Source organism: Euleptes europaea, chromosome 18, assembly GCF_029931775.1.
Source record: "Euleptes europaea isolate rEulEur1 chromosome 18, rEulEur1.hap1, whole genome shotgun sequence".
NCBI classification, from domain to species: domain Eukaryota; kingdom Metazoa; phylum Chordata; class Lepidosauria; order Squamata; family Sphaerodactylidae; genus Euleptes; species Euleptes europaea.
The window spans coordinates 1,231,790-1,249,532 of NC_079329.1; the positions used below are offsets into that span (position 1 = coordinate 1,231,790).

Consider the following 17,743-nt stretch of genomic DNA (forward strand, 5'->3'; position numbering starts at 1 on the left):
ATTCATTCATTCAACAAACTAACCCAGGTTGCTGGTGCAGAACTTCCTTTCAACCCTCCGTGGCGGAGCAAAGAGCCCCCCAGACACACCCTCCGGACATAGAATCGAATCATAGAGTTGGAAGGGACCACCAGGGCCATCTAGTCCAACCCCCTGCACAAGGCAGGGATTTCACAACTACCTCCTCCACACACCCCCAAGTGACCCCTACTCCATGCCCTGAAGATGGCCAAGGTGCCCTCCCTCTCATGAACTGCCTAACATCTGGTGACCCCTCGTGGGGCTTCCAAGGCAAGGTGGTTGGCCATTGCCTGCCTCTGTGTAGCAACCCTGGACTTCCTTGGTGGTCTCCCATCCAAGTACCAACCAGGGCCCACCCAGCTTAGCGTCTGAGATCTGTCAAGAGCAGGCTAGCCTGGGCCGTCCAGGTTAGGGCTTCAAGTCTTAGCATGTTTTAATGCCAGCTTCTTTGCTTGTTGTTGTAATAATAATAATAAAGTGTACCTTTCAAAGTGTACCTTGAGATTTATACTTGCTCAGTGTAATTCACTCCGTCTTGGCTCCCCTCCCGCATAAAAATTCCCCTGTATGATTTTTTATCACAAATATATTTGATGAAGTAGATGGTGACCCTCAAAAGTTCATATTGAATTAAATGATGTCATTCTTTAAGGTACTCCTAGATGTTGGTTCCATGTTGGCAGCGGCTCTCCAGGGTCTCAGGCTGAGGTCTTTCACATCACCTGCTTGCCTTGTCCTTTAACTGGAGATGCCAGGGATTGAACCTGGGACTCTACCCATAAGCCTTTATTACTCTCCATAAAGGAGAAATATGAAGAACCCCCCCTCCCACCCCCTGCACCACTTCCTTCTCCATCGACCCTCAACAAAGCCAGGCACCTTTCTGTCATGGTTGGACAATCTCCTCCCCAAGGACTTTTTAATTTAGATTTTACATTCTGAATTGGTGTTCAATTGCCACACTCCACTTTAAGAGTCAATTTCTCGCTGAAAATACAACAGACAATTATCTCCGTATGAAGATTTAGGCTTTGGAAATGATGGCGGATTTTGATACCATTTATTTATTTGTTTATTTATTTCCTTTCCTTTCCTTTCCTGAATGAAATGGAGGACTCCCCAGTGAAATCAGCAGGTCAAAGGTTTACCAGAATGGAATTTAAAAAAAAGACACCTCTAAGCCATTTAGTTTGGAGAATCACAAGCTAAAGGTCTCAACACCAGGACTTCAGGGTTTCTTTCATGGGTCTCAAAGTATGTTTGCCTTCTCTGGGACCAATTGAAAAATGGAATTGGTGGAGGGATGTTAATGGTTCCAGGAGGTGGCAGGGTCTAATGGGCGAGGCAGAGGTAGCCAGAGGTTCAGGGTTAACTGGGAGGGAAATGCAGGGCAGGGGCTTGCCAGTGGGAGTTCCTGGGGCCTGTGGGCACAGAGGGTGAGCGACCACCATGGTACGAGGAGGCTGCTATTTTCTCGCCCGCTCTGCCAGTTTCTGAACGTGCTCCCCCTCTATGCTGCAGAGGTTCCAGTTGTTTTGAATTGTGACATTCATCGCTCCCAGTTTGGTGTAGAAATCCACAGCTGGCTGGTTCCAGTTGGCTGAGACGAACCGGATCTGGGAGCAGCCCTTTGCCAGCGCCATCTAATGAAGAGATGGAAGGAGAGGGAGTCACATGGGCAGAGGGGCTGAGGGACCCAACCCAGCCCTGGGGGCAGTCCGGCGGTTTTGCCAGGCGAGGCCCCATCTCATTCTCACCTGGGCAGCTTTGGCCAGCAAACTGGAGCCGATGCCTTTACCTGTTCAGGACAATGAGAAAGGTTATACTTTGACCACAGGTCATCTCTGGCTGCTTCCTTTTGGCAGGGAGGCAGGGAGAATGCCAGCGTGATGTAGTGATTAAGAGCGGTGGACTCTAACCTGGAGAACTGAGTTCGATTCCACATGAGCAGCGGATGCTAATCTGGTGAACCGGGTTGGTTTCCCCACTCCTACACATGAAGCCAGCTGGGTGACCTTGGGCTAGTCACAGTTCTCTCCGAACTCTCTCAGCCCTCCCTGCCTCACAGGGTGTCTGTTGTGGGGAGGGGAAGGGAAGGCAATTGTAAGCAGGTTTGATTCTTCCTTAAGTGGTAGAGAAAGTCGGCAGATAAAAACCAACTCTTCTTCTTCTTACCTCTGATGGTTGCACAGTCACTTCTAGAAGCGTATCTGGGGTTCACATTCCCTAGATGCCAGGGGCAACAGCAGCCAGAGGAAACCATTTCTCAAGCAAGAGAGACTCAAGCCTGCACGGAAGCCACATGGGCTGATCTGAAAGTCTTGCCTGAACTGGGGCCAGATCCAGGGTCGATCCAAGGGACTTTGTTACACCAAGCAGGCTCACCTACTCTTGTGAACCGGCTGGGTCTTGGCTCAGAGCTGGCTGACAGCACAGCCAGTTCAGAAGGCAAAGACCCTTCTCCACCACTCTCCGCTGATCTCCAGGAGCTCAGCAGTATAAGAGAAGCACTCTGTCCACGCTTAGAGGCACTGCAACATCCTCATTACCTCTGAAATCAGGAACCACGTAGAGATCTTCACCAAAGAGAATATGGCCATCCCACGTGCAATAGGTCATATAATGGAACTGGTACCCAACAATTGTGCCACCTGGGGAAGGAGAGGAAGAAGAAACCCACCATCAGACTGGGAGTTACTGGCTGGGCGGCATGAACCAGACCCCGCCCTCCCTTCTGAGTCCATACTGCCCACATTTCATTTTGCGATTAGTGTGTTTGCTGAACTAACAATAATGTTACATGATGCAATTTAATCTTCTGCAAACAGACGTGTTTGCTTGCGATGCAGAATTTATTCTACAGTCAAGTTTCAGGATTTCAAATATCTCAGAAGTCTTGGCAGGGACGGGTATGGAAAGAAGTCAGAGTGGCTGGACAGGATAGCTGGGGGGAGCCAGCAGATGAGGTGACTTCCCAGTTCCCCTGCCTGCAAAATTGCCACAGGAAGAGGCAAGGAATTGGGGAAAGGGGGGGGGGAGAGAGGGGAGTTGCAGCTCCTAGCAAGGTACCCTTCAGAAGAACTGGCAGGATGGATTTTTTCTTGGGCTCATAGTCTGATAACTGCTTCTGCAGCCCATGAAGGAGATAGATTTCCCTGGCCAGGGGGTCTCTGTGTTCTTTTAAAACTCCCCTTGGCAGCTGAGGGAACTGCTGTTTATGTAGTGTTTTTAGGGTGTTCAAAGTGCTTTGCATACATTATCTTGCAATGTGTACAACAACTCTGTAAGGAAGGCCGGTGTTGTGATCATCCTCACACTGCAGATGCTGAAGCGAAAGGTGGCCGTGGCTTTTCAGACTAAGATGACCACCAGGTGGGGGACACTTCACAGCCCCTCTGCTTTAGCTGGGGGCTTCTCCACCATGACTCCCACTCCATCTCTACCCACTAGTTAAGGCTGCCACTCAGCCAGTAGTTTGGTGAGTTCCTTGAAGGACTAGCCCCAGGAAGCTACCGTAAGCCACTGCAGGCCCCTGGACAGCGATTCCCTCCAGGGCCAACACCACACAGACCCAACCCCAAGTCACGCGAAAGCCAATCGCAAGGCTTTCCTGGCCCCACAAGCCCCAGAATTTTGTCCCAAAGGTCCCTGAATGGGCCTCCAGCTCTCTTACCCCCTTTGCTTCCCTGCTGTGGGGGCACCTCGGCTACCAGGCACCCAAAGGTGGCATCTTTCCCAAAGCCGTCATCTCCGAGCACTAGGGAGAAAAGATTGGCAGAAAAGTAACAAAAAAACATCAAAGTCATTGGGGGTGGGTGGATGAAGAAGAGTTGGTTTTTATATGCCAACTTTCTCTACCACTTAAGGGAGACTCAAACCGGCTTACAATCACCTTCCCGTCTCCTCCCCACAACAGACACCCCGTAAGGTAGGTGGGGCTGAGAGAGTGTGACTAGCCCAAGGTCACCCAGCTGGCTTCGTGTGGAGGAGTGGGGAAACCAACCTGGTTCACCAGATTAGCGTCCGCCACTCATGTGGAGGAGTGGGAAATTGAACCCAGTTCTCCAGATCAGAGACCACTGCTCCAAACCACTGCTCTTAACCACTACACCACGCTGGCTCACTGGATGTCACCACTTCACACTGGAAGTCACCACTTCAAGTAAGCCCAACTGTACAGGCGCTTTGGATGGCAGACAAAAGGTGGACAGGAATCAGGGGCAAATTCCATCCCAGGGGGGTGGGACGGGTCAAGACAGGATGGCCCTAAAACACCCCTCAGTATGAAGTGGCTTCTCTAGGCTTCCTGAGAAAAGCCAAAGGACCTCTTTTCGCAGCCACAGCATCAATCTGGTCCAGGGCGGCTTGCCCGGTCACCCGATCCATGTTGTTTGCAAGAATCCCACCGAGGGACCCCTGCTCAGGAGTCCACTGGAGCTGTGTGGAGGGGCTGCTGATGGGATACAACCCCCCTCGGTTCCCAACGTTTAGAGGAGGAGAGGAACTGCAGCCCAAACGTCTGAGTTCAGGGAAAAACAGTTTGGGGAAGAGAGCAGAGTCAGGTTAGGAGTTGGGGGGGATAAAAATGGGCTTATTGGTAGGGTTGCCAGGTCCCTCTTCGCCACCGGCGGGAGATTTTCGGGGTGGAGTCTGAGGAGGTTGGGGTTTGGGGAAGGGAGGGACTTCAATGCCAAAGAGCCCAATTGCCAAAGCGGCAATTTTCTCCAGGTGAACTGGTCTCTATCGGCTGGAGATCAGTTGTAATAGCAGGAGATCTCCAGCTGCTACCTGGCAGTTGGCAACCCTATTTATTGGAGTGGGTGGGGGCCCAGGACTCCGTGCTTTAGTAGGTCACGGCAAGCATTAAAACAGCAAAGGTCTGACTGAAAAATGGCAACATAATATATAGCTCCTTCCTTACTTTCTGGGGTAGTTTTCACCTGGTCCAGGGCTTTGTGAAAAGAAGCCAGCTCCTGAAACAGATCAAGAGGGGATACTGAAAAATCATGCATAGCCACAACAAGGATTCCCGTCAGTACAGAGGAGATTGCGACTCAAAATAACCATGCATAAAAGACGACAGAAGTTGTGCTTCAGCATCCAGGGGTTCCCCAGGGCATATGAGGGAGCGGATTTCAAGGAGACCCTCACTGGCATTGTGGTGACCAACCCTCGCCCACCCTTCAGAAAAGTGTGCGTGTGGGTCCCGTCCCCCTGAGCTCACACCTTATCAGAGTACCCTTAAAGCTAGCAAGAGCCAGGCAGGATTCTTAAACAATGGAGTGAAAAGTGCTGGCCTGTGGCGGTCTTTCGGGTCTTTGGGGAATATACTCCAGATAAAAAAGCCCTGAAAAGCAGCAACCCCACCCAAATAAATGTCTTATCCGTCCAGCACATTTAATCTCGCCCTTCCACCAAGGAGATTACCCCTCCGGGATGGCTTACATCATTCTTCCTGTATTATTCTCACAACAACCTTGTGAAGTGGGTTCGGCTCAGAGTCACACAGTGAGCTCTATGGCAGAATATAGATTTGAACCTGGGTCTCTTAGCCCAACACTCTAACCACTATACCACCCTGTTTCCACTCACCCGGGCCAGAAAGACAGCAGAATTGGGGCAGGGGGAAAAACTCATCTCTGTGCCTGCCTTTCAGCATTCAGGGCCCTCTTCAGTGTTCTGGGGTTCTACATCCCCCCCAAAAAAGCTTCTCACCCTAATAAGCCCCACAACGGCTTTCAGGTCTTTCCGGGCCCAGGGGCGGATGATGTGGCTCATGGCTCCAGGGGGCCTGCTGGCTTCTACTCCACTGCTTGGCTGGAGGACTCTGACCCCTCTCGGAGGACTCCGGCCAGTTTTCTGCATGGCTGCACCCATGGGGCGGGGAGACGGTGACCATGGCCAGCAGGGAAGGAAGAGAATGGGGGGCTAGAAGTAGGGAGGGAGTCAGAGGAGTAAAGCAATCCAGGAACAGCCTCGGAACTCTTAGACTGAAGTTTTTGTGAAGGAAGTGAGGATATTTTGCTAGCAAACTGCCACAGGGCGGTTATGAGTCTGAAACTTGATGCTGATGGGTCTTCTTTGGCATGGTACCCCTTTGCCCTGTAACTGCAGTGCAGCCTCCTTCTTGGTACCACTGGTGGCGTCAGGCCATGCCGGTCCCAGTCTGTGCCCGCTACTCAAGCTGGCAGCAGGTCCTTGAGTTGTCCCAGTCAATCTCCACATGATGTTGGTGATCTGATATTGTAAAATGAGGGGAAAGGGGTCACTTGGATCGGGGCCACTTCCTACCCACATGTTGACTGAGCAGGTGTGTGCTCAAGTCATGCCAAAGAGACAAAAAGATTTTTGACAAAGTCAAGTATCCTCTCGCAATTGGTTGAAATTGCCCAGTACTGCAACACTTTTTATTAGCTGGGAGATTGTAGTCATCTCTTAGCCGTCTGTTTTCTCCACTGTGACTAGTAACCTTTCAAGCTCCTTCCACCATTTTCCATAACAGAAGAGTTAACTCTTTGCTCCAGCAGCCCATTCTCAGCCCCGAACCAAATCCCTTACCTCACAGCTGTGGGTGCCTCTGAGCTGTGGTCCCCAAAAGCAGTTTAGTTTCCCCATCTACAGTCCAAACGACATAAGACAAGCCCTTTGAAAGAGGAGCCATAGTGTGACTCCTTCCCACTATATTGTCCTTTGTGGTTGTGTGTGATTTAGACCCCTGCATGAAAAACAGCTGCTCCAGAAAAAGCGACATTTGCTTTGGGAAAATAGCAGAGAGACACCCCCCACCCGGAATTACAACTGACCTCTAGACTGTTTTCTTTTTAAAGAATTTTTATTGGTTTTTTAGGATACAGAATTGAAAAGGGGGGGGGTTAAAAAGAAAGGGGGAAAACAGGGCAAGGCGATATTACATGCTGTTCATACCCTGCAATCCATCCTCAATTCTCAGCCCTACAAAGTGGAACTCTCCATTTGAGTCAACTGTTTTCTTATTATAAACTATTAGCCATCTTAAACTGTTTTCTGTTGCCCCAGAAGGTCGGACCAGAACCAATGGGTCAAAATTAAATCAGAAGAATTTCCATCTAGACACTAGGAAGAATATTCTAACAGAGTGGTTCCTCAGTGGAACAAGCTTCCTTGGGAGGTGGTGAGCTCTCCTTCCCTGGAGGCTTTTAAGAGGAGGCTAGATGGCCATCTGTCAGCAATGCTGATTCTATGACCTTAGGCAGATCATGGGAGGGAGGGCATCTTGGCCATCTTCTGGGCACTGGGTGTGTGTGGGGGAGGTAGTTGTGGGTTTCCTGCATTGTGCAGGGGGTTGGACTAGATGACCCTGGTGGTCCCTTCCAATGATTCTATGCCTACAGAGGGCAGTTCTGGAGAAAATTGCTTCTTTGGGGGGTGGACTCTTCTCCCTCCCCAAACCTTGCCCCTCCCAGGTCCGCCCCCCCCCGATCTCCAGGAATTTCCCAACCCAGAAGTGGCAACCCTAGGCCCACTTGGTCCAGTGATCACCTGATCAGAGATGCCACCCCCAATCTCCCCCCCACTCTTGTTTGATTATTAAGCTCTCTCTTGGCCTCACCTTAAGTGAAGTAACTGAAGCGAGGCGTCACGTGCGTGGTGGAAGCAACCCTTTGGTCCCGAAGAAGGCTGAAGGGAGCCCGGTAGGCAGACAAGCAGGAGGAGGGCTGGGAGCCATGGCTTACGTTGTGCGTGCCTGCACCCCCAAAGACCTCAAGGACATCATGCGCCTCATTAAGGTGAGAGAAGGGTGTGTGGGGCAGAAGGAAGTGGGAGAGGAGAGGAGACAAGGGAGGGGTGGGTGGGTCGGTGGGGGCTTCTTCTGGAGCCAAAGCCCAGCATTCACGGCTCACCTCCCGGTTGCCGCCGAGGAATAAACCAACACGGCCAGAAAATACAGTTGCCAACCTCCAGGTGCAACCTGGAGATATCCCAGGATTACAAATCACCTCCAGGCTGTACGTATCAGTTCCCCTGAAGAAAATGGCTGCTTTGGAGGGTGGACTTGCATTAGGACCCACTGAGGTCCCTCGTCTCCCCCAAATGCCGCCATCCCTAAGCTCCACCTGCCAAAATCTCGAGTAATTTCCCCAACTGGAGCTGGCAACCCTAAATGGGAGCAGAACAGGAAAGAGACTTTCTCATTTGATCCTGTGAACGTCAGCAGATCACGAGAGGGAGGGCAGAAAGGGGTGAACAGGTGCTTGGCTCTTGTGGCCCTTTCTGACATGCCCAGGGTTGACCCAGATCACCGCTTTGGGGTCAGGAAGGAATTTTCCACCAGGCCAGATTGGCCAAGGATCCTGGAGTTTTTTTCCCCTTTCTCTGGGCTTAGAGCAGAGGTCACCAGGGAAGTAGAGGGTGAGGTAGTTGTGAATTTCCTGCACTGTGCAGGAGGTTGAACCAGATGACCCTGGTGGTCCCTTCCAGCCCTGTGTTTCTGTGTTTCATCACGAGCCCAGTCTGGGAGGGAGTCCTCTTAGCAGGAATGGGGGCTAAGATCTCTGCAGGAAAAGTTTTGTAAGAATTGCCCTCCCCCCCACTGATGTGGACAAAGAGGGACAAAGTTTCCCAAAATCTCTTGGGCTGACCCATGCTCTTGGCCCAGAGAACCAGGTCCCCTGGCAACTACAGCAGGCCCTTTGAGGCTGAGGAGGTGTATGATTTGGGGGTGGGGGGAATGGGTGCCATTGTACCTGCGGATTCTCACCTTGAGCCTCCATCCATCTTTGCAGGAGATCGCAGTCATTTACAAGGTTCCTGTGAACGAGATCAGAACCAGTGAGGAAGGTAGGGGGCTGTTTGGGGTGGGTGCCTTTGGGCCCGTGACCCCTTTGCTGGGACTGGAGGGGGGGGGCAAGTCTTCTATATTTGGACTTCTGCCAGGATCCTGCGCAGGTGTGGCCCCTCTCCCAGCCTGCTCTCCTACCTTGAACGGCACACGAGGCAAAGTTTTGGACAATGAAAAACATCACTTGCAAACATCTCCTAATTGTTCACCTGTTCAAGGCACATGGCGACCCAAACCCTCAGTGCTTCAGCCCCCCCTCCCTTGGCACCCTTCCCAACAGTACCAACAATTGTGCAGGGGTGCATGTGACATCTGGACTAACAACCCCCCTCTTCCTTCTTCTCTAGCGCTGATGGAGGCCGGATTTGGGAAGAATCCCAGATTTGAGTGTTTTGTAGCGGAGGTTCCCCCACAGCAAAAAAGCAAGGAAGGTAATTGGGGGTTTCTGGGGATCTGGATCCGTGCTCCCTCACTTGGACAGCTAGGAACTCTGGGAGGGGAGGGGAAGCTGCACCGGCTGGATTTTGGCCCTCCACACAGATGTGGAGGGCCTTGGGACTAAAGGGAGCAGCTTGGGTGAGATAGAGCAGGCTTGCGTCAGAGTCCCTGACTCCCCTCCACACGGCCAATTGGCCCCCTTTCTGCAAAACAGGAAGAGTAATGTGGGAGGGGGCTAGGGTTGCCAGGTCCCTCTTTGCCACTGGCGGGAGGTTCTGGGGACAGAGCCTGAGGAGGGCGGGGTTTGGGGAGGGACTGCAATGCCATAGAGTCCAATTGCCAAAGTGGCCATTTTCTCCAGGGGAACTGATCTCTATCGGCTGGAGATCAGTTGTAATAGCAGGAGATCTCCAGCTTGTACCTGGAGGTTGGCAACCCTAGGGGGGCGGCCGTAATCTCCCCTAAAAACAATACGCCCAGGAGGTCTCTGGGGAGAGAACCGAGGGGTTGGTAGGACGATGAGTAAGCAGCAGCGTAGTCCAACCAGCTTACGTCGCTGGTGGAAGGGGAATATGTTCTGCTACAAATGTTCTAATTTAGCTAGAGTCGAGTCTGTTAGCACCTTAGAGACCAAGAAGATTTTTGGGGTAAGAGCTTTTGAGAGCCAATGATCCCTTTGCTGACATCAGCTCTCTAGACTGTTTTCTATGAAGTCTGCCCTCCATGTTATTGAAACTGGAACCCCCCGCCTCAGGCTTACTCAGAGCTGTGCTGAGTCAGGTGAGCCGCCATCTCCACCCACCAGGTCATCTCCCATCACCTGCCCTGCGTGCCATGATATCTTTCCACTCCACAGGTCACACTCTCATTGGATACGTCCTGTCCGTCTATACCTACAGCACCTGGAAAGGAAGAAACCTTTACATGGACAACCTGTACGTCATGCCTGAATTCAGAGGTACGGCCAGAGGGCAACCGGGACGGTTGAACACTGGACTCATTGCTCCGATACTCTGGAATTAGCTCCTGCCCATCAGGCCGTAATGGCTGAAAATAGTATAGAAAATGTGCTTCCCTCAGTCTCTTCTCCTTTACCACTCTGATAAGGAGTACATAAGAGTAGATAACAGGTAGAAAGGGCTGAGTCCAGCTACAGTTAAGTATATTCCAGCAAGTTGTTTTCTGTTGCCCTGGAAGGTCAGACCAGAACCAATGGGTGGAAATTAAATCAAAAGAGTTTCTATCTAGACCAGTGGTTCCCAACCTTTTTTGACCAGGGACCACTAGGACCTTTTTGTTCGGTGCAGGGACCCCAAGGTTCAAAATATAAATTCCGAGAATCTGAAAATAAACTTTAATCATAACTGTTAGTTAAACATTAAACTTAGAATAATATTTGAATATATATTTTTATAATAGAGAACTTTTAATTGAAAATATTAATTTATTATGGGTTTATAACTTTGTTTCGTGGACCTTAATTTAGTTCTCGCGGACCCCTAGGGGTCCACGGACCCCCGGTTGGAGACCTGAATTGAGATCTTCATTCTGTTTTGAAGCTGGTTGACGCACCTTAAGCCAGACACGCTCTCTCAGCCTAGCCTACCTCACAGGGTTGTTGTGAGGATAACATGGGAACAGGGGGACCATGTTCACCACCCTGAGCTCCTCGAAGAGAAGGCAGAATAGAATAGAAATGTACTATGTAGGTAGATCCCACGGTCTTCTCAGGTTTTCCAAAATTCCCCTTTGCCTCCCCACTGGACTCTCCATCAGTTCGGAGAACCCAGGAGTCCTAGTGCCCAGCTCCCTGGTCTCCTTGTTCTAGCCCTTCCCTGGTTCTCTCTTTCAGGGAAGAGCATTGGGAAGATGCTCCTGAACAGAGCGACAGAGGTAAGTCCACATCCCGGCCAGGTGTGTCTCACTGGGCTTGGTCAGGGGCTGTGCCCTCCCCACCCCAGAGAGCCACAGCCAGTCTGGGAGGGCAGGACTGGCTTTGGCCAACCGAGAGGAGAAGGAGGCTTCAGGTATATGCGCTCAAGTAGCACTCCTGTTCCACGTGTGGCACAGGAGCGAGGAAAGCCTGCAAAGCATTATGGGGAGCAACTGACTGGCACGTGCTGGCTGTGGTGCAGGAGCATGAATCCGCCACGTGCCCCCACTTCTGGGGGCAAGGAACAGGGTATTGGTTCCCCCCTTGTGTGTCTTTCCTGTGCACCTGACCTGAAGAGTGGCATAGGGGAGAGCCATGGGGAAATCCTTCCCACACCCTTGCTGCGAAAGGGGGATCTCCCAGTGGGGAGGCTAAATATCCCTTTTGCCCAGTGCCGGGTCAGCCAGTGCTGATGTTGGGGTCACGCCACAAGGTGGCGGAGGGGGCCCCTGTCCCTTCTGAGGGCCACTTCCTCCTTCTGCCCTCAGGCAGCCTGGCGCAAAGGCTGCTCCCAGCTCCGCATGCACGTCAGCTCCGAGAAGCCAGAGAACATAACATTCCTGGATAAGCACGGCGGCGAAGACCTCTCCGCCAAGGACGGCTGGAACCTCTTCCGATTCCAGGAAACGCAGCTACGCAGAATGGCAGCCCGCAGCGAATGTTAGCCGCCCCTGGGCAGAGGGAAAGACGGCCTGATGGAATGAGGCCCTGGCCCTCGCCGGGCAGGGGCCGCTCAGGGGCTCACTCAGGGCCCGCCCAACCCCGGTCTCTGTCAAAATAAAGAAGAGCTGTTTTCTGCGCTGGCGTCAGGTGCCTTTCATAGGGTTGTCAACTCCTGGCTGGGAAATTCCTGGGGGATGGAGCCTGGGGGATGGAGTATTAGTATTGAGAATAAAAATTACAGCCTAAGGCTTCAACAATACAATAGATTCAAAGATTGCAAAAACGCAAAGTTGAATGCCCATGCATGTGTTTTCATCAATCCCATATATATTGGTTCTCTTAGGTTATCCGGGCTGTGTGACTGTGGTCTTGGTATTTTCTTTCCTGACGTTTTGCCAGCAGCTGTGGCAGGCATCTTCAGAGGAGTAACACTGAAGGACAGTGTCTCTCAGTGTCAAGTGTGTAGGAAGAGTAATATATAGTCAGAACGGGGTTGGGTTTGAGCTGAGCCATTGTCCTGCAAAGTATTAAAGGTAATGTGCAAATCATTGTCCTGTAAGTATCAAGATAATGTGCTAATGAGGATGTGGTATGTTAATGTGGAACCATTGTATCCTGAAGTGATCTGTTAACATGTGGAATCCAAAGCTAATCCGCATGGCTATTGTAGACAGTAGTCTTTGTTAGTCTGGAGGTTTTCAGGACAGGAAGCCAAGCCTTATTAATTCTTAAACTCTCTTCTGTTAAAGTTGTGCTGATGTTTATGAATTTAAATGGCTTCTCTGTGCAATCTGACAAAATAGTTGGTAGAATTGTCCAGTATTTCAGTGTCTTGGAATAAGACCCTGTGTCCTGTTTGGGTCAGTCCATGTTCAGCCACTGCTGATTTCTCAGGTTGGCCAAGTTTGCAGTATCTTTCACATATCTATATCTATATCACACACACACACACACACACACACACACATTTCTTTTCTTTGCTTGTTGTTTCCACAAGACAGTATTGTTTGCTTGTTATTTTCACAAAGCAGTATGGTTACATAACAAATAATAACAGCTCAAAGGTTACAAGTATATACACAAAGTTTTATGGGAAAATCTCCCGTTCGAGCAGAACAAGCTTCCGGTAAGATATGCTTGATTCACAGTTTTCTTCAGCTGCTCATAGCAACGCGGAGAAGACAATATTAAGTTGAGCTGAGTGTTTTCTTGACGCTGTAATTGTCGTCGAGTTTTTCTGTAGCCATAGAAAATTATATTTACATTTATAACTATATATAGGTGTTATATATACAATATAAATCAACAATTCAATTTAAACCTGCCAGTTATTTACATACTTGTAACCTTTGAGCTGTTATTATTTGTTATGTAACCATACTGCTTTGTGAAAATGACAAGCAAAGAATACTATCTTGTGGAAACAACAAGCAAAGAAAAGAAAAAATATATATATGTGTGATTGATGAACACACATGCGTAGGCAATCAAGTAAACTTTGCCTTTTTGCAATCTTTGAATCTATTGTATTATTGAAGCCTTAGGCTGTAATTTTTATTCTCAACCTCCAGGTACTAGCTGGAGATCTCCTGCTATTACAACTGATCTCCAGCCGGTAGAGATCAGTTCCCCTGGAGAAAACAGCCGCTTTGGCAATTGGACCCTATGGCATTGAAGTCCCTCCCCTTCCCAAACCCTGCCCTCCTCAGGCTCCGCCCCCCAAAACCTCCCACCAGTGGCGAAAAGGGACCTGGCAGCCCTACGTCCAGTCCACCCTCCAAAGCAGCCCTTTCCTCCAGGGGAACTGACCTCTCTAGTCTGGAGATCAGTCGTAATTCTGGGAGACCCCTGGGCCCCACCTGGAGGCTGGCATCTCTAGCCCGAACTGAGGAGCCAGAATCAGGCCCTGCCGGGAGGCTCTGTACTGGAGGCTGGAGTCTCTCTAGTGGGGAAAAGGCCATCTCTTGTGCAGTGGGGTCTTCCCAGCCAGTGCCAGGGGGGTGGGGTGGGGCTGGCATGCCATTTGCAGAAACTTCCAGGGCTGTTATTGAATAACTAATCTATTGAATAACTCCAATTCCAATTGTAATTTAGACTCCCTGCCAAAATTCCTCGTCCCGCCTGGCCTGAAAGAACCCCGGAGTCCAAGCCTGCGAGGTCATTCCTGGCCCTCCATGCTGTGGCTTCTCCTACAGGAACCATTTCCTTGGGAGTAACCAGTTTTGTTACTGGGCAGTCCTTCTTGAACTGTACTCAGGATAGCATGGGTTGCCAACTGGCCTGGAGGAAAATCTTCTGTCCCTTTAACAGAGGCTGAATGTATGGAAATGGGCATAAACACAAGAGCATCGGACGAGACCTGCTGGATCAGACCAGTACTGGATCAGACCTCCTGGCCGGCATTATGTTTCATACAGCAGCTAGGGTTGCCAACCTCCAGGTAGTAGCTGGAGATCTCCTGCTATTACAACTGATCTCCAGCAGATAGAGATCAGATCACCTGGAGAAAAATGGTCGCTTTGGCAATTGGACTCTATGGCTTTGAAGTCCCTCCCCTCCCCAAACCCCGCCCACCTCAGGCTCTGCCCCAAAAACCTCCCACCAGTGGTAAAGAGGGACCTGGCAACCCTAACAGTGGCTGAGGCTGCCTTGCAGCTCCCTGATCCATGATGACCCCCTTTTCTGTCCCATTTGGGCTTGCAGAGGCTCAGAACTGGGGAAGGGGTTTGCAGCATCGGGTTCTCCTCCTCCTCCTCCTCCTCCTCCTCTCCTCCATGGGATCTCTCCAGCGCAGCCTGGAGAGAGAGCCAGCCCCCTCATCACTGGCCTGCTCTAGGGTTGCCAGCTCTGGGTTGGGAAATTCTTGGAGATTTTGGGGGTGCAGCCTGGGGAGGGATTGGAGACGGGATGGACCTCGGCAGGATGTCATGCTGCAGAGTCCACCCTCTGGAGCTGCTGTTTCCTCCAGTGGAACTGATCTCTGACATCTGTCGCAGCATTTCTCCTTGTTGCCACGGGCCTGGCGGGCTCCCCTGTTGCTGGCACCTTGAGTTCCCAAGTAAGCTCCCCATGTCACCTGGGTAAGCCTGCGGGTGGGGTGGGGGCTTCTGGCAACGGGTCCGCTCCTGGACACAGTCAGTCAGCAAGCGAATGTCAAAGTACGATAAAAACATCTGAAACTACCAGCAAATACTCCTTGCCAAGCAGAATACGGCAGCGGGGCTGGGAAGATTACTGGTATGAGAAAGACTATTCGGTCTATCAGTGAGTGGAGCACGAAACATGACAGAACAATTCAGCCTAATGGCAAAGATTCTTAATAAAACAAAATAATGCTGCCCAGCTGGGATTGAAGACCTGGAAAACAGCACAAGCAAGCGAAAAACTGCCTCAGGCAATGAGGCGATCGATGTAGGTAACGTTTATCCCTTACGTGCAACAATTCAATCTAACAGTGAGATTCTTAATAAAACAAAATAATGCAGCGGGCCTGGTAATTGAAGAACTGTTGTCTCAGGCAACGGAACTATCACTGTAGGAAAAGTTTATTCCTTTGCAGGGCTGATCCTTTATGCTGTAGTTCTGCTACCTTTATGAGAATGCCCTGTACATTGTGCAAAATGATAGAGGCGCAGGGGGGAGCCACCACAGAGAAGGCTGCACGAGTGGGTGGGGGCCAATTTTACTTGTTTGCTGGGTGGCCCCTAAGAATCATAGAATTGGAAGGGTCATCTAGTCCAACCCCCCTGCACAATGCAGGAAATTAACAACTACCTCCCCCACACACCCCCAGTGACCCCTACTCCATGCCCAGAACATGGCCAAGCTGCCCTCCCTCCCATCATCTGCCTAAAATCATAGAATCAGCATTGCTGACAGATGGCCATCTAACCTCTTCTTAAAAACCTCCAGGGAAGGAGAGCTCCCCACCTACCGAGGAAGCCTGTTCCACTGAATAGGAGGTTTTGCTCAGATGAGTGGCCGATGTGGGGAAATTCCACTGATAGACCACTCCACTAATCTGTCTAACCCCCCTTTAAACCTATCCACGCTGATGGCGATCAGTACATCCACTGGCAGTGAATCCCACAAGTTAATTACTCATTGGCAAGCCTGCTAAAAAACGAGCTGGCGACCTTACACCTTTCTGTGGGAACATCCAAAAAGGAGAGTAACTCCTGTGCAGGAGGGGTGAGTGACTCTTTCCTGCCTTCTTCATCCAGCTGGCTTTCTCTGGACCAGCTGAATGCTTGCCAACTTGGTCGGACACTGGCTGAAACCGGTTCTACATACGGAACGTCATTTGGCCTCTCTCTTTTTGGCTCCACAGGTGGCCGTCAATGAGGGCTACTCAGAGGTGCAAACAGACATGATATTAAATGGGATTGTGCCTCTTCCTGGTCTAAGGACTGGTTGCTTCATGCCCACCTTTGCAGCTGTGGAAGTCCAAGTCCACCCGCCCTTTGGTGTGCAGTGCCTGGCCAGAGCTTGGCTGACGCCCAACAGGCCAGAAGAAGAGTTGGTTTTTATACCCCGCTTTTCTCCACCATGAGGAATCTCAAAGAGGCTTACAATCACCTTCTCTTCTTCTCCCAACAGGCACCTTGTGAGGCAGGTGGGGCTGAGAGAGTTCACAGAGAACTGTGACTAGCCCAAGGTCACCCAGCAGGTGTCATGTGGAGGAGTGAGGAACTGGGTCCGCTGCTCTCAATCACAACATCACGCTGGAGAGGGAACAGCTGCTTTGCTTGGGATGCCTCTTCCTCTATCCCCCCCATAGTGCCCCACCCCAAAAGTTCTTCTCCCTGCCGGCATAGAAGGATGCTCTTTACTTCTTCAGCATCACTTAGGGTAACTACCAAGACATACCTGCAAATGGGGCCACTTCCCTTCTTCAGCACCCTGGCACAAATCTATGGTGAGGCTGGAATTAAGGAGACCACAGTTCCAGTTCCCACTCTATACTGCTCGTATTAAGCTGCCCTAAAGTGAATCAGACCCTCGATCCATCAAATTCTGCGTCATCTACTCAGACTGGCAGCGGCTCTCCAGGGTCTCAGGCAGAGGCCTTTCACGTCACCTCCTACCTGATCCTTTTACCTGGAGATGCCGGGGACTGAACCTGGGACTTTCTGCATGCAAAGCAGAGGTTCTACCGTTAAACCAGGATGCCTCTGCCACAAATCTCTCTGGATGACCCTGGGCCAGTCACCTTCTCACAGCCTAACCTACTTCACAGGTTGTTCTGAGGACAAAATAAGGAAGGAAGAACCATTAATGCTTCTTAGAAGGATGGTGAGATTACAATGTACCCAATTGGTAGAGCACAGCTGTCTTTATTCTCCTCTTTGGTATGCCATAGTGTATTTAAAAATCTATTGGCTAAGTAAATCAAGAGTAAATAGGGCCATGACTCAGCAACCCCTAGTGTAACTCAGAAGTACGCTTACTTAACCCACTGGGGTAGTTTCACATCATTCTGGTACATTGGCTTTAAATTCCATGAAAGTAAGGGAAAACAACATATTTTGTAATGTATACAATAATCAAAGAAATTATTATGCAATTATTTATACATTGTTTGGATTTGTTGATGGGTTTACCGGAGCTCATGTGCCAACCTTCTATTGACCAACACATTGGAGTAACCTCACACAAACTCTGTGGTTCCTGAGGCCCACTAATCCTGGCCATTTAATGCTTATAACCTGAAAGTCAACGCTGGCAATTGCTCAACAGCTCACTTCTAATGCAGATTAAAATCCGAAGGGAACCACTGACACACATTGAGTCAACTGCAGAACTTAAGAGAGCTGTGTTCTCTCTGACTTGCTGCACTCTTGACGACTCTTGGCGACTCTTTGTTGCTG

General features: G+C 50.4%; 2 protein-coding genes across 2 annotated transcripts; one reads left to right on the forward strand and one right to left on the reverse strand.

The window, feature by feature from the left end:
• Positions 1 to 1,487: 1,487 nt before the first annotated feature.
• LOC130489743 (thialysine N-epsilon-acetyltransferase-like) lies at positions 1,488 to 5,849 on the reverse strand. The gene is made up of 6 exons (XM_056863534.1): positions 5,737 to 5,849; positions 4,943 to 4,994; positions 3,695 to 3,778; positions 2,571 to 2,672; positions 1,779 to 1,819; positions 1,488 to 1,664 (listed from the first exon to the last, which is right to left on the reverse strand). The coding sequence occupies exons 1-6, from the start codon at positions 5,797 to 5,799 to the stop codon at positions 1,488 to 1,490; spliced, it is 519 nt and encodes a 172-aa protein (XP_056719512.1). The 5' UTR covers positions 5,800 to 5,849.
• Positions 5,850 to 7,693: 1,844 nt separating this feature from the next.
• On the forward strand, positions 7,694 to 11,875 carry LOC130489742 (thialysine N-epsilon-acetyltransferase-like). Its single transcript, XM_056863533.1, has 6 exons — positions 7,694 to 7,787; positions 8,784 to 8,838; positions 9,187 to 9,270; positions 10,134 to 10,235; positions 11,130 to 11,170; positions 11,699 to 11,875. Exons 1-6 carry the CDS (start codon positions 7,725 to 7,727, stop codon positions 11,873 to 11,875), a joined length of 522 nt encoding a protein of 173 aa, XP_056719511.1. The 5' UTR covers positions 7,694 to 7,724.
• Positions 11,876 to 17,743: the final 5,868 nt, after the last annotated feature.